The sequence below is a fragment of the Macaca thibetana genome, chromosome 14 (genome assembly GCF_024542745.1).
Source record: "Macaca thibetana thibetana isolate TM-01 chromosome 14, ASM2454274v1, whole genome shotgun sequence".
In the NCBI taxonomy this organism is placed as follows: Eukaryota; Metazoa; Chordata; class Mammalia; order Primates; family Cercopithecidae; genus Macaca; species Macaca thibetana.
In genome coordinates, this window is record NC_065591.1 from 17,341,124 (window position 1) to 17,356,556 (window position 15,433).

Sequence of the window (15,433 nt, forward strand, 5' to 3'; positions counted from 1 at the left end):
CTCTCAACATTCTAAGGTGCGCTCTGCTGCTGGTAGTTTTCAAAGCTAATTGATTATCTGACTCACCTGAGAAGTCTGAGTTGTTTTGGGGTTTTGTTTTTTGTTTGTTTGAGACAGTCTCACTCTGTCATACAAGCTGGGGTACAGGGCACGATCATGGCTCACTGAAGCCTCAATCTCTCCAGCTCAAGGGATCCTCCCACCTCAGCCTCCAGAGTAGCCTGGACTACAGGGATGTGCCACCATACCCAGCTATTTTGTATTTTTGTAGAGATGGGGGTCTCACTATGTTGCCCGGGCTGCTCTTGAACTCCTGGCCTCAAGTGATCCTCCCACCTCAGCCTCCCAAAGTGCTGAGATTACAGGCCTGAGCCTCTGTGCCTGGCCTTGTCATGTTTAAAAACAGATGCCTGGGTTCTACCTCCAGAGATTCGGACTCTGGCTGCGGGATCTGTATTTCTTTAAAGACCCAGGTTCCGAAGAAACAACCCAGGATCTGGATTCACACTGGCAGGGAGTTGAGTCTCAGCTCAGCCTCTTACCAGGTGTGTTTTTGTTTTTGTTGCTACCTTGTGGGCAAGTTCTTAACCTCTCCAAGGCTCAGTTCCCCCATCTATGAAATCGTAATACCTCACAGGGTTGTTACAGGAAAGAAATAACATTTATGGAGAACCTACTGCAGAAAATACACTCCCGTCCCCATTCACCCAGGGTCAGTAACACTCACTTCAGTCTTGATTTTAGATGAACAAGACACCATTTAAATTCATCTTCATGTTCTCCATTAATGTAATTATGTCATTTTTGTTTGTCTAACAGATAGATGTATAAGAATGTTTCATGTATAAGGCCCTGGGCTCAACAGTATTAAAAAATTCATTTGCATTCTTTTTTTTTTTTTTTTTTTTTTTTGAGACAGAGTCTTGCTCTGTTGCCTAGGCTGGAGTGCAGTGGTGCAATCTCGGCTCACTGCAACCTCCGCCTCCCGGGTTCAAGCCATTCTCCTGCCTCAGCCTCCCAAGTAGCTGGGATTACAGGCACGCACTACGACGCCTGGCTAATTTTTGTATTTTTAGTACAGATGGGTTTCACCACATTGGCCAGGCTGGTCTCAAACTCCTGACCTCAGGTGGTCTGCCCGCCATGGCCTCCCAAAGTGCTGGGATTATAGCTATGAGCCACCACACCCGGCCCATCTACATTCATTTAAAAAACACTTTTGCTGGGCGTAGTGGCTCATGCCTGTAATCCCAGCACTTTGGGAGGCCGAGGCTGGTGGATCATAAGGTCAGGAGATCGAGACCATCCTGGCTAACACGGCGAAACCCCATCTCTACTAAAAACACAAAAAAAATTAGCCGGGCGTGGTGGTGGGCGCCTGTAGTCCCAGCTACTCAGGAGGCTGAGGCAGGAGAATAGCGTGAACCCAGGAGGCGGAGCTTGCAGTTACCGAGATCACGCCACTGCACTCCAGCCTGGGTGACAGAGCAAGACTCTTGTCTCCAAAAAACCAAACCAAAACAAAACAAAACAAAAAAACGCTTTTATTTCTACTATAGCCTATTCTCCTGATTCAACAAGAGGGTAAGGAGCCCACCCTCTATCACAAGCAACATGAGGATGGGCGTCATCTCTTACTGCTCTGTTATCTTTCCCTCCTCCATCCCCAGCCCCTAGCACAGGCCCTTACCTACACCAGGGGCTGGATAAACATCTGCTAGCCTGCAATGAATTATAGAACTTTAAAAGAAATGATGCCTGATGGGCGCCCACTATCCCAGGGATAGCACCACTCCAAGTATGCACCCTGGTGCCACGGCAGCAGAATCATCTGAAAACAGGCAGAAATGCAATTCCGAATTAGAAATTCTGAGGGTAGAACCACCCTCCTGGTGATTCTGATGGATGCTAAAGTTTGAGATCTACTGGCTTAAGGAATCGACTCCTATTCCTCAAACAATGAACCTACACTAAAAAACAACTCATAAAGCAACATTAAGTCCCATTCCTAAGGCACAGCATTTTTTAGATTAGCATGTGTTTTTCAGTTCTCTTCACATCAATTTATGGAAATACAGAATTTTATTACTATAAAAAATCTTGGCCAGGCATGGTGGCTCACGCCTGTAATCCCAGCACTTTGGGAGGCTGAGGCAGGCGGACCACAAGGTCAGGAGATCGAGACCATCCTGGCCAACACAGTGAAACCCTGTCTCTACTAAAAATACAAAAAGTAGCTGCACATGGTGGTGCCTGCCTGTAATCTCAGCTACTCGGGAGGCTGAGGCAGGAGAATCGCTTGAACCAGGGAGTCAGAGGTTGCAAAAGCCAAGATTGCATGACAGCACTCCAGCCTGGCGACAGAGTGAGACTCCATCTCAAAAAAAAAAAAAAAAAAAATATATATATATATATATATATATATATAAAATCTTTGATGGAAGCAGCAGAGGGATTTCAGGGCGTTACAGGAGAGAGGGGGCTGCTGAGGCTTATCCAGGGATAAGTCTGAGATTTTGCTTAAAGAAAGGGTTCCAGGCCAGGTGTGATGGCTCACGCCTATCATCCCAACACTTTCGGAGGCCAAGGAAGCAGGGTCACTTGAGGTCAGGAGTTTGAGACCAGCCTGGGCAACACAGTGAGACCCTGCCTCCACTAAAAACAAGAAAAATTATCCAGGCATGTGGTGCCGCCTGTAGTCCCAGCTACCCGGGAGGCTGAAGCGGGAGGCAGCCCAGGAATTCAAAGCTATAGTGAGCCATGATCGCACCACTGCACTCCAGCCTGGCTGACAGAGGAGACCCTGTCTCAAAAAAAAAAAACCCGGGGGGGCTCAGTGCTGAACCTAAGTTTGAAAATCATCGAGCTGATGGAAATCCTCATCTCACAGATGAAGATACCGGTTGCTTAGAGACATTGATGGGCTTGTCCGTGTTCACGGGGCCAATGAAGGACAGAGCCACACCGTCAACAGCATCTTGCACTAAGCCTGGGAGATTTTTCCACGGCACTAACCCGTTCCTGCTTACTAACTCCAGCCACGACGTAATAAATGTCAAATATCAGAAGACACTGATATTTGCCCACACAAAAAAAGATAATGACAAAATTGTTTAAAGCATGTTTTTAAACGTTTCTCTTAAGGGGAAAAAAAGAAAACAGGTTTATAAGAATAAAGTGCTAATGTTTGAGGTTTTTTTTAAAGAAACAAGTGGTTTTTAAGATACCCCTCTGCCACAAAAGAAAGCAATTAATTTAATGTAATTTTAAATTTCAAAAACTAAAAAACATACTTACTCTTCCCTGTTCAACACATTTGGTCAACATAATGATGGCATATACATTTTTCTCCCAAACCATACGCCAAAAATCTTTCAAAGTGTTCGGTAAAGGTCCTTGTGTGGCAATAAAATCTTTCTTGGAGTGGTAGCCCTAAAAATAGGAAACAACACATAGTCAACCTCAAAGAAACAGAAGGAAGCAAAGCGCTCTAAAGATTTCATCCAAACAGTCCAGTGCTGTGAGACCATCCCCCAACTTACAGGCATGTAGTTGGCATTGATGTAGTCGTCCGTTGAATGGGTCTGGACCGAAAGTTTGACACGGGAAATATCATCTGTGACATTAAAAGAGAAAAGGTCCGCATTATAAGCAAACGTTTTAGTAAAGCTGGACACAAAACAGAAAAAAAAAAATGAAATTCAAAATGGCAACACTGGGACTTGTGTCTTTGAAGATGCACAGCATGGCATTTCACATAGACCACCTCATTTAATCCTCATGGTCACTCTATGTGACCATGGCACAGAGCAGTCACACTATCACAGAGCAGAGCTAATGACTGGCATGGCCAGGATTTGAACCTGCAGCCTGACACCAGGGCCCAAGATCTTAACCACACCAGACGCCTTCTCACATAAAATGAACCTGTTACTATTAGCATCCTCAGGTGTCTACCATGAGCTCACATGAGGGAATATGCTAAACAATTTTATTTACTCCTCAAAACCACCCTATAAGCCTCTGCCCTGTTTCACAGATGAGGAAACTGAGAGTTATAGCGATTAAGTGACTTCTCCAAATCCATATATCTGGTGAGGGGCAGTCGAAATTTAAATCTAGTGCCCCTTCCACTAGGACAGGTTAAGTCCCTAGGTTAACCTTTCTACTCTGCCTCTAGCCTCTATTCTCATACAAACAAGTTGTTATAAAAAGAGAGTACCAAGTTCAAGAATAAATTGAATGTATAAGACTACTATCAGAAGGAGGATCTAAAACACAGAATTATGTTTTATAAATATTATTGTCATCTCAAAAGCATACACACAAACTTGCCCAACCTAAGAGATGAAATAATAACCTTAGAACTGTGAGTGTCAGGCTGAGCCAGAAGCAGCACCACCCGAGTCTCCCTGCCTCTGATTGTACTACCTCACCCTCCTCTGGGCAAAATAACATAACAATGCTAAGTCCAGTACTGACCTGAGTCTCAGCCCAAAGACTTCCCAATAAAAACAATACCCAAACACCCACGTCCCAGCTCCCACTCCAGATCTGAGAATCTCCACAGACATTCACAAGAAGCAGCCGATAATCCCAAATTACCCTTAGAAGGGCAATACCCTCAGCCTAGTTTTAAAAGCATTTCTCTCAGAACATGGGCCGATATTCCTTGTCAAGTACAGGGAAGTAAGTGGAGAGAAAGAACCCAAGAACAATGCTGAATTTAAAAAGAACTTAATGTTTTAGTCCAGGAATGAAAAACACAGCTTCAAATAAAGACGATGATGTCCTGATGTAAAAATTATCTGCAAAGTCTATCAATTTCAGCTACATCAGAACATGGCTACAGTCCATTTATGCTCCTCTCTGTGCCCTAATCCCCACCCAAAAGAGAGATCACGATGAACTTTCGATGGAGAAGTATTTACATTTCATCTAATGGTTTGATGTAATAAATAATTCTCATTTTAAACTCAATTTGCTGTTATCCCTGTTGACTAAGATGTAGACATTCTCAAAAACAGGAAATGAGCTAAATATAATTCATACCTAGCTGTGGAATTCACTCAGCCCATGTGTCTGGACACAGAAAAGTGTGACTCCCTGTCTCGCTCTGCTCGCTTTCATTCCAGAATTATAGAATTGAAATAGTTGTGAGACAGAGGGGTTAAGAACACAGACTCTGGCCTTTTCCCTCAATAAGATAGACCTAGTACAAAGCCTAGTCTTCCCAACACTACCTGTGTAACCTTGGAAAGATCACCTAACCACTCTGTGCATTGTCCTTACCTGTGAAACAAATATTCTACTACCTACTTCATAAGGGTGTTGTGAGGATTAAATTAAAGATAATGTACCTAAATATAGTGTTTAGCACATAGTAGGTGAATAACGGATGGTTGTGGAAGTAGGTGACCAATGAATGGTTGTGGAAGTGGTTACTTAGGATCACTGATTCCCTCCCCTCTACAGTTAGAGATGTGATGGCCACTGATGGAAAACAGAGAAGATGTTGTGGATAAAATAACTTACAGGGCAGAACATTATTATAGCGATTCTTTCCTCTATTCTCAGCCAGTCCTGCTGCATATTTAGGTTGACTAATTCCAACAAGCTTCAGATCCTGAAAACAGAACAAATGAGGTGTTCATTTATTTAGTCTTCAAATATTATTCATATTTAGCATAGCATATGACAGTGAAACCAGCCCAACAGTCCCATAGACAAGTCGTTTTTGAATAAACATAGAAACTTACCCTTCTTCTATTAAAGCCTGAAACTTGTATTTGTTTTATCTGAGTTCCTTTCTCAGGAAAGGACCTTCAGGAAGTACCAAAGAACTGAAACTAGTCAGATCACTGTACCAGATGCCTCCTTGCCCCTCCCTAGTTCCTGTTTTCTTACACATTGTTACATTTCTTTCCTGCTATATGAACCCCTGGTTTTAGTCAGTCAGGGAGATGGATTTGAGATTGAGCTCCCATCCTCTTGGCTGCAGCACCCGATTAAAGCTTTCTTCCCTGGCAATATTTGTTGTCTCAGTGATTGGCTTTCTGTAAAGGCAAGGAGCAGGACCTAGACCAAACCCGTGGTGTTTTGGTAACAACAGAACAAAGTAGAAATGTACAGGCAATATGGCTTAAATTGTGCCCCAAAAAGACATGTTGGATTTCTCACCCCTAATACCTATGAGTGGGATCTTATTTAGAAATAGGCTCTTTACCGATGTAAACAAATTAAAATGAGGTCATACTAGAATAGAGTGGGCCCTGAATCCCATATGACTGGTGTCCTTATAGGAGGAAAACAGACAAAGAGACATAGACACATGAAGGGAGATGGCCATGTGAACACAGAGGCAGACATGAGAGTGTCGCTGCCACAAAACTAAGGGACGCCTGGCACCCAGAAGCTGCAGAGGCAAGGAAGGATGCTGCCCAGAGGCTTAGGAGGGAGTGTGGCCCTGCCCACACCTTAATTTGGGATTGTGGCCTTTAGACAGTAAATTTCTGTTGTTTTCAACCTCCCAGTTTGTGGGGCTTTTTTATGGCAGCCTAGGAAACTAATACAAAGGTTAAAATATAGAAAAAAGGTTAAAATATAGGGAAAACTGCCTTCAAGCAGTTGCAACCTGGAGGAGAGGCGTACTGTACACAGAAAAAACTAACATTACAACAAGGCAGAATTAAAGAAATGCTGAATATTGATAACAAGCAACAGGAGAAACAAAGCAGTGTGAGTACACAGAACTCAAGTTCTCCTAATGGGATCCCAGAAAGCCCATGGAGGAGGCAGCATGTGCACTGTGCTGAGTGCTGAGCAGGATTTCAAGAGAGCAAAGGCAGAGATGCTGGACAGGGCAGCACATGAGGACGAGTGGGCATGGACACTCTGAGCAGGGCTAGTTCCTAGGCTGGTTGGAGCATAGCAGAGGGAACTGAAAGGCAGACACTGGCCAAGAAAGTCCTTGTGCAGGGCTTCATGTGAGCCTCACAAGCCACCCTAGGCCATACTGTCATCAAGCCCCAGACCTCTCCATGCCCATTTGGTTTCCTTCCAGCTCATATAGTTTCCTAAGTATTGTGGCTAATAGTTCCCTGACTTGAATTCCTAGTTTCTGTTAACAGTTTTCTAACTTTCAGGAAAAACAAGCCAATTTCTAAGGAAAGTGGCTGTGCTTCAGTCAGTAGTCGTCCAAGGTAGACATCCAGGACAGTATGACACAACAGGTTTGGAGCGCAGGTGCACAACCCTGAGGTTATATAGCCATTTAATGTAACCTGTTTGGGTGAGTTCGTACCTGGCTTTGAGCCACTATTACCTGTGAGCAATATAACTGCACTGCTGACTCTGTAGGAGAGAGAATAAAGCCATGTCCCAACTGCCTACAGTCCCTCAAGTCCTTCAGCTACCTGCCACCCGTCCACCAACTCCCCTCGGACCCCAGCTTGGGTTAGAACCTGACACAATTAAAAACACAGTATTTACGGCAACGTACTTCATATTCCTCTGCGAACCCACAGTTGGAGTCGGCTTGCTGCTTCTTGAAGTAGGCCTCAAAATTCTCCACTCGGATTAACTTAGATCTAAGAAAACAAAACTTATCAGGATTTTTTACATTCAATGAAGTCCATATTCAATAGAAAAGTACAAGTTATTAAAAAAAAATAAAGAGATTACTCACTTTTTAGGTCTTCATGATAGAAAGGGAAAGAAAAAAATAAGCAATTAGAAAGACTCATTCATACTCTAGAGATGACAGTAAACAATCTTCCCAAAACAACAAAACCCAGGGTATAATTTGGCAAGAGGGGATCAGAGTACTAGTATTCACAAAACACTAAAATATGAATCAGGAAATCTGATTTCTGGACCCTACTTTGTAAATAATTGGTTTTGTGACTTTAAGTAAGTGCTTCTCTCCCCTGGATCCTGATAACCTATATGACTTTTTTAAATCAAAAAATATGTATTTATTGGTAGAAGAGTAGAACATGTCAAGGAAACTAGCTTCAGGAGACTAATAAAACATAGATTCCTTGCAGAAAACAGAGTTAGCAAAAACTTCCAGATGATCATGGTCAAAATGTGCCAATCAGGAAAAATGACAGCAAGTTCCATCAAAAATTATTTAGAGATAGTCACTGAACAGATTGGAGGATTTAAAACAAAGCTCATAATTTGAGAGACTTACTTAATTTGAGAAAAGGACACTTCATTATTCTTTGCATCTTTCCTGTTTTAAGAGAAAAGAGACCCATTAGACAAAAAAGGATTCCTTCCTGTGCTTTTTCCCTTGCGTATCTGGAGTTGATGTCACCTATGAAATAAAGGTGTTACACCTTTTCCTCGGGCATTAGTTCACAGATGACACCAAATCCTGCCCCCTGATACTAAACTTAATGACCCAAGCTGCAAATGCTAATTATAAATTTGGGAAGTTATTTTCTTTTGTACTATCTACAAGAATGAAAAAAATCATATCCAAGTCACTTTTAAGAATTTCCTTGCAAATATATAGCAGTGACATTACTTTAATGTAAAGCAAGACTTGTTATTTCATACTTTGCTTTTGAGAAAGCTCTTCTGATAAATGAATGCAATAAATCAAAAAACATATCAGATCCAGAACTGGGCATCTGCACACTCCTGCACTATTGACTCAACTCTGCGTTGGTGTCTAAGAACAACTTTCTGGAAGGCAATGTGGCAGTATGTATCAAAACTGAAAGCATGCATACCCACTGACCCAGCACTTGCCTAGCTTGGAATTTAGCCTAAGGAAATAATCGTGAATGTGCCCAAAGATTCAGGCACAAGGATAAGTAACTGTGGCCAAGAAAAATTTTAAAAAGTGGAAACACCTAGGAAATTGGCTAAATAGATCATGGTACTTCCATATAGTTGAATACTCTGTAGCCACTTAAAATGATGATGAAATGGGCCAGGCATGGTAGCTCATGCCTGTAATCCCAGCACTTTAGGAGGCCGATGTGGGTGGATCACCTGAGGTCAGGAGTTTGAGACCAATGTGGCCAACATGGCAAAACTCCGTCTCTACTAAAAATATAAAAAAAATAGCCAGGCATGGTGGCGGGTGCCTGTAATCCTAGCTACTTGGGAGGCTGAGGCAGGAGAATCGCTTGAACCTAGGAGGCAGAGGTTGTAGTGAGCCAAGACCGTGCCATTGAACTCCAGCCTGGGCAACAAGAACGAAACTCTGTCTCAAAAAAAAAGAAATGATGATGAAATGAAGCTGCCAACAATGTCTAAACTGAATAAAGCAGGCTAGATACTAACATGTAACATGATTCCATGTGTGGGCACACATTTGTGTGTGAGTTTGGTCACATCAAAATGTTAAGAGTAGTTTTGTGTGGGTTCTGCGATTGCGGATTTCCTATTTATTTGTGCTCTTCTTTTCCGTATTTTTTGCCATAAGCATGTATTACTCTTATTTTTAACAAGAAACAATAAAACTGTTTTACCCAGCCACAGACTGATCCATCTCCTCCCCCAAAATCAGAACCTAATCTGGCAGGGCGCGGTGGCTCACGCCTGTATTCCCAACACTTCGGGAGGCTGAGGCGGGCGGACCCCTTGAGGTAAGGAGTTCGAGACCAGCCTGGCCAATATGGTGAAACTCCATCTCTACTAAAACCACAAAAATTAGCCAGGTGTGGTGGCAGTGCCTGTAATCCCAGCTACTCAACAGGCTGAGGCAGGAGAATCACTTGAACCCAGGAGGCAGAGGTTGCAGTGAACCGAGATCATGACACTGACTCCAGCCTGGGGGACAGAGCCAGACTTCACCTCGAGAAAAAAAAAAAAAAAAAAAAAAAAAAACAGAACCTAATCTAAAAGTTGGAGCATGTGCCCCCAACAGGGTGGGGTGGCAGCACAAGGAACCGGCCTGGGCCGCATGAGGACCCCTGGGGCAGGACGGAGATTCCCTGGTTGGCAGCACCTTACAGCAAAGAAATCCCAACTAACACACACAGGCTTCACACACTGCACAGACAAGAGGGCGTGCCATGAAGTACAAGGACCAGGTTCAAGTTCTATTTCCACACCTCCCGACTCAGCTTCTGCATCCGTGGAAGGGACTTACTGGACCTGCCTCACAGAGCCTCGTGCATGAGATAATTCATGGAAAGCACAGATGCAGGCACACAGTGAGCACTCAAAACAGGGCTGCTACTTTTACCATTTGATGACCTCACAGGGTAGTTGTACAGATAAAATAATAATAATAGCATCCAAGGTACAAGACACTGAGAAGTGCCTTATTCAATCCTCCTTTGCTTCACAACTTAGGCACAATGATTATCCTCCTATCATAGACGAGGACATTAAGGCTAAGCTTCCTAAACAGCTGGTCAAAGACAGAGCTGGTGTTCAAACTTAGCTACCTCTAAAATGAAATCTCTTAACATGATAATACTATGAAACTGACTTGTAAACAAGAACATATCGTTTCAAAGTAGCATCCCACACTGCGGCATCTATCAGTGGCCTGATGTGACAGCTGGGAGCACATTAACCTCACCCAACTGGGGGCACAGAGGAAACACGGTTGGCCAAATGCAAAAGACTGTGGGTGAAGGGAACATGGCACTCATGATATCATTCCTTCCAATTCTGTGAATGTTTGAAATGTTCCTCAATAGAAAGCTTCCTTAAATACCAGAGTATTATTATTAGCATCAGCAGTATCACCTCTTCTTTCTCCAGAAGATGAAGCCTCCCACAGTCACAATAACCAGGGCACCAAAGATACAGCCAAAAACTGCTCCACAGATGACACCTGAGAAAAGTCAAAACGGGAGACGCTTGAAGAGGTGATCGTGCAGACCACATGACGTGCTAACAACCAGCCAGGGACCCTAACACCAGAGGGTTCAGGTATGTGTGGCATACACACGCATGCATGCGCGCGCACACACACACACACGTGCACACACACAAGAGTTAAATAGCTTGGACCTAAAATTAGTCCATGCACACGGAAGCCAGGTTCCTATTCCCAACCCACTACCACCTGGATGGTCTTGAGAAAGCTACTGCTCCTTGCCAGGTCTCAGTCTCCTCAACTGCAAATTTAGGGAACTAGGCTGGATTTTCAGGGATTTTTCCTGCCACCTCTGACGTGTTGAGACTAGCACCCACATATGAGCAGAGGTACCTACAGCAGCATCCATGCTCAGGGGACAAGAAACCCATTGGTTTACTGGAGAAGGATGTGGGGACTCCCTAAACTTTGCTTCTGGGACAGGCCTGCACCCAACAACCACCAACTAGGAAAAAAAGCAGACACACTAACAAGCCAGTCAGTCCATTCACCTCTGGCTTGAAGGTAGGGGATGAATCCCTCTGGGATCCCTGAAGCTCCTGTATCACTTAGGTCTATGTGATAAAGGGTAGAAGCACTTGACAAGGGTCCAAGACCAGAATTTCAGGCCTGCCTCTAAAGCCACCGTGTAACCCTGGGCAAGTTACTTCCCCTCTCTGGGCCTTAACAGTCTCATTTCCAAAAAGCGGGCAGAGCACAGTGGCTCACGCCTGTAATCCCAGAGCTTTGGCAGAAGGTGGAAGGAAGCTTGAGGCCAGGGGTTCGAGACCAGCCTGGGCAACATAGCAAGACCCCATCTCTACAAAAACTTAGCCAGGCACAGTGGTGAGCACCTGTGGTCCCATCTGGGAGGCTGAGACAGGAGGATCCCTTAAGCACAGGAATTCAAAGTTACAGTGAGCTATGATCATGCCACTGTACTCCTGGGCAACAGAGCAACACTCTGTCTCAAGAATAAAATAGATAGGCTGGACATGGTGGCTCACGCCTATAATCCTAGCACTTTGGGAAGCCAAGGTGGGCAGATCACCTGAGGTCAGGAGTTCAAGACGAGCCTGGCCAACATAGCTAAACCCCGTCTCTACTAAAAATACCAAAATTAGCTGGGCGTGGTAGCAGGCACCTGTAATCCCAGCTACTCAGGAGGCTGAGGCAGGAGAATTGCTTGAACCCAGGAGGCAGAGGTTGCAGTGAGCAGAGATCGCGCCACTGCACTCCAGCCTGGGTGACAGAGGGAGACTCTGTCTCAAAAAAAAAAAAAAAAAAATCATAAAATAAAATAAACAAATCAATAAATAGAATTAAAACTATGAAGTAAAATAAACAGGATTGAACAAGACAATTTATGTGGCTTCCTCTGATTCTAATATTTAAGGATTCGATGCATTGTGTCAAACTGTGCGCCTGGCACATGAGGACTCAATCATCTTTGCAGGTTGGAAGAACAACTGGCACTTAGAGAAGGGAGAGTGTCGGGTCCAGGCTGTGGGACCTCAGAGGAGGAAGCCCACTGAGCCCGGTGACCCAGTGACATCTCAACCTCTGGGAGGGGGGAGTTGGGCACACCAATCCTCCTGAAGGTCTGAGGGAGGCATGCACACAGCTGGCCTTCTATGGACACGTGGAGCAAAATGCCACTGAACCGGTGCCACGACTGTTGTCTTCTCCCTACCTGGATCCTGGGGCAAGGAAACAGCATCTGAGTAGCGACTGAAGGACACGTAGCTCTCAGCCCCATCGATGAGCCCGTGGTTTTGAGGGTGGAAGGTAATGTTGGTGAAGCCAGCCACACAAGCCCTGTGGGATGACAAAGAGCAAAAAGAGGTCCCTGAGACATGTCTGACCGCAGGCACGGAGAGCTTTACGCTCATGAGGCTCAGCCCCCAGAGAGCAAGAGCCAGAAGACATTACCGGTAGGAGCCCAGAGGTTCCAGCTTCCCATTGTAATAGCCAAGCGTGGTGGACTCATTCCCAACATCAATTTCATATTTCAAAACTTCAGACAAGCTCTGAGAACGCCCCTTTTCTTCTGTTCTGATCAGGTATGTCACGTAAGTATCCGAGGCTCCCTTTTTGAAATCCTCATACGTGTATTTCAGGACATCTGCAGAAGGGTGACCAGCTAAGAAAGGTACACAGAAGGAGAATCGTAAGAAAGTGACGGCAGAGAGACGACTTCTCCTGCATGTCTACATGGTGGGGATGCTGGGTGACCGTGATACCAGCAACCACCTCTCAAGTACCTCTCTGTGCCAGGGTTGACTCACGTTGAATTCTAAGAGCTCCACCTACAGTAACTCACTTCATCCCCATGAATCCCATCACATAACCTTATTGTCTCCATTTTACAGACAAGAAAACGAAGGTACAAAAGGCTAACAGGACCAGGCACAAGGTCACATGGCCTAGGACGTAGAGGTGGGTTCCCAATCCAGGGCGTCGGGCTCAGAGCCCAAGGCTTCATCCAATCACAGACCAGCACTGGTCCGTCTGGCTGCCATGCAACATGGCCTTCCTCGATGGACTTGTTGACAAGCATCACAGCAGAATGACTAAGAGCTGGAAACAGACCCAAAATGAAAAGATAGAGAGAGATTTCCACCTCACTTTTTGAAATTTTGCCACAGGTTATTGCACTAGCAAATTTCTATCCTCCCAGATCCCCAACCCCCTGACAGTGTGTTTGGTCTCTATCCTCCTCGAGGAGATGAGGATAGCACCACAGTGGGAGAGAGTGGGCAGAGGAAACACTGCATTATTCATGCATAAAGCATCCCCCAGACCAGGCACAGAGGCTTATGCTTGTAGTCTAGTCCTAGCACTTTGGAAGGCCAAGGTGGGAGGATTACTTGAGTTCAGGAGTTCAAGACCAGCCTGGGCAACATGGTGAGACCTTGTCTCTAAAAGAAAGAAAGAGGAGAGGGCAAGAGAGGCAGAAGGGGAGGAGGAGAGGTGGAGGGGGAAGAGGAGGAAGGAACCCTCACAACAAAACTTGGGGGGAGGGGGGGAAGGAAACAGGAGAAAGGGGAGGAGGAGGGGGAGGAGGAGAGGGGAGGAGGGGAAGGAGAAGGAAGATGAGGAGGAGGACGAGGAGCAGGACGAGGAGGAGGAGGAGGGAAGCCCTACAACAAAACTTGCGGGGAGGGGGAGAAGGAAACAGGAGAAGGGGGAGGCGGAGGGGGAGGAGGAAGGGGAAGGAGGGGAAGGAGAAGGAGGAGGAGGGGGGAGGAGGGGAAGGAGAAGGAGGATGAGGAGGAGGAGGAGGAGGAGGAGGGAAGCCCCACAACAAAACTTGGGCTTTTAAATCTAGGCCTGGGCCAGGCGCAGTGGCTCACACCTGTAATCCCAGCACTTTGGGAGGCCGAGGCAGGTGGATCACGAGGTCAGGAGATCGAGACCATCCTGGCTAACACAGTGAAACCCTGTCTCTATTTAAAAAAATACAAAAAAATTAGCCAGGCGTGGCAGCGGACGCCTATAGTCCCAGCTACTCAGGAGGCTGAGGCAGGAGAATGGCATGAACCTGGGAGGTGGAGCTTGCAGTGAGCCGAGATCGCGCCACTGCACTCCAGCCTGGGCTACAGAGCAAGACTCCGTCGCAAAAAAAAAAAAAAAAGAAAAAAAAGAAAAAATCTAGGCCTTATGCAAGCACTCAAACACAGCTACCAAAGAGACTCTCGAATTATTCCTTTCCTACCACAAAAAAATGTAACAGAGCCCTTTAAGGAAAAGCAGCCTTTAATCCACCTCTTCTCTCAGCTAAGGAGATACTCTGCAAATTCCCACTAGCAAATGCAAATCTTTTTCTATTTTCTTTTAAAGGAAATTCATCCGCTGAGGATGGCATGTGTGTACGTGTGTGTTGTGAGTGAGAACAAGAGACAGAGTTGGTTAAAACTAGTATTCTACCACCTAAAAGGTCTTGTGATGTAAAAGAGAAGAAAAACCTAGATCACAGATCAGCAAGTTATGGGCCACAAACCAAATCCAGCCACCTGCCATGGTAAATAACATCTAGTGGGAATGGCCCCACTCATTCCTTCCGTATCTTCTGTGACTGCTTGCACACTACAATGGCAGGGTCGAATGCTTGCAACAGAGTCTATACCACCGGCGAAGCTTAAAATACTTGCAATCTGGCCCTTTCCAGAAAGCTTGTCAACCATCAGGCAAATACCTCACCCTCCTTCTCTGTCTGAGTACACAGCATGGGCTGCGGTGAGAAGACAGCAGTGTGTCTGCATCACTCATGTGCCTCAGTGGGCACAGAGAAAGCTCTGGTCACTGCATCACTCACATGCTGTTTAACCCACGGAGGCCTCTCCTTACCTTCCCCAGTGGTGAGAATGACAGCATAGGCTTTGATGGGTCCGTGGCTGGCTTCAAATCCACTGAACTTGACCTTTACTGAATTGTGACTGACAGATGTAATATTAGGGGATCCATCTGGAGGAGGGGGATCTAAAACAAAACAAAACACAATCACCCAATATTGAAAACCAAAGTAACACATTAGGTAGAGAACATGCTTCAGCGACCTCCTCAAGATCTTACTCTGGAAGCTACATGCTGGGCTCT

The 15,433-nt window shown here is 45.3% G+C and overlaps 1 protein-coding gene across 1 annotated transcript in view; it reads right to left on the reverse strand.

The window, feature by feature from the left end:
* PTPRJ (protein tyrosine phosphatase receptor type J) overlaps nucleotides 1–15,433 on the reverse strand; it is a 189,641-nt gene that overhangs the window by 10,909 nt on the left and 163,299 nt on the right. Inside the window, exons 12-21 of the mRNA XM_050758882.1 lie at nucleotides 15,185–15,316; nucleotides 12,767–12,977; nucleotides 12,528–12,652; nucleotides 10,723–10,810; nucleotides 8,198–8,239; nucleotides 7,688–7,696; nucleotides 7,502–7,589; nucleotides 5,536–5,626; nucleotides 3,543–3,616; nucleotides 3,298–3,432 (exon numbers count right to left, since the gene is read on the reverse strand). Of these exons, the coding sequence (XP_050614839.1) occupies nucleotides 3,298–3,432; nucleotides 3,543–3,616; nucleotides 5,536–5,626; nucleotides 7,502–7,589; nucleotides 7,688–7,696; nucleotides 8,198–8,239; nucleotides 10,723–10,810; nucleotides 12,528–12,652; nucleotides 12,767–12,977; nucleotides 15,185–15,316 (995 nt within the window). The remainder of the gene's footprint in view (nucleotides 1–3,297; nucleotides 3,433–3,542; nucleotides 3,617–5,535; nucleotides 5,627–7,501; nucleotides 7,590–7,687; nucleotides 7,697–8,197; nucleotides 8,240–10,722; nucleotides 10,811–12,527; nucleotides 12,653–12,766; nucleotides 12,978–15,184; nucleotides 15,317–15,433) is intronic.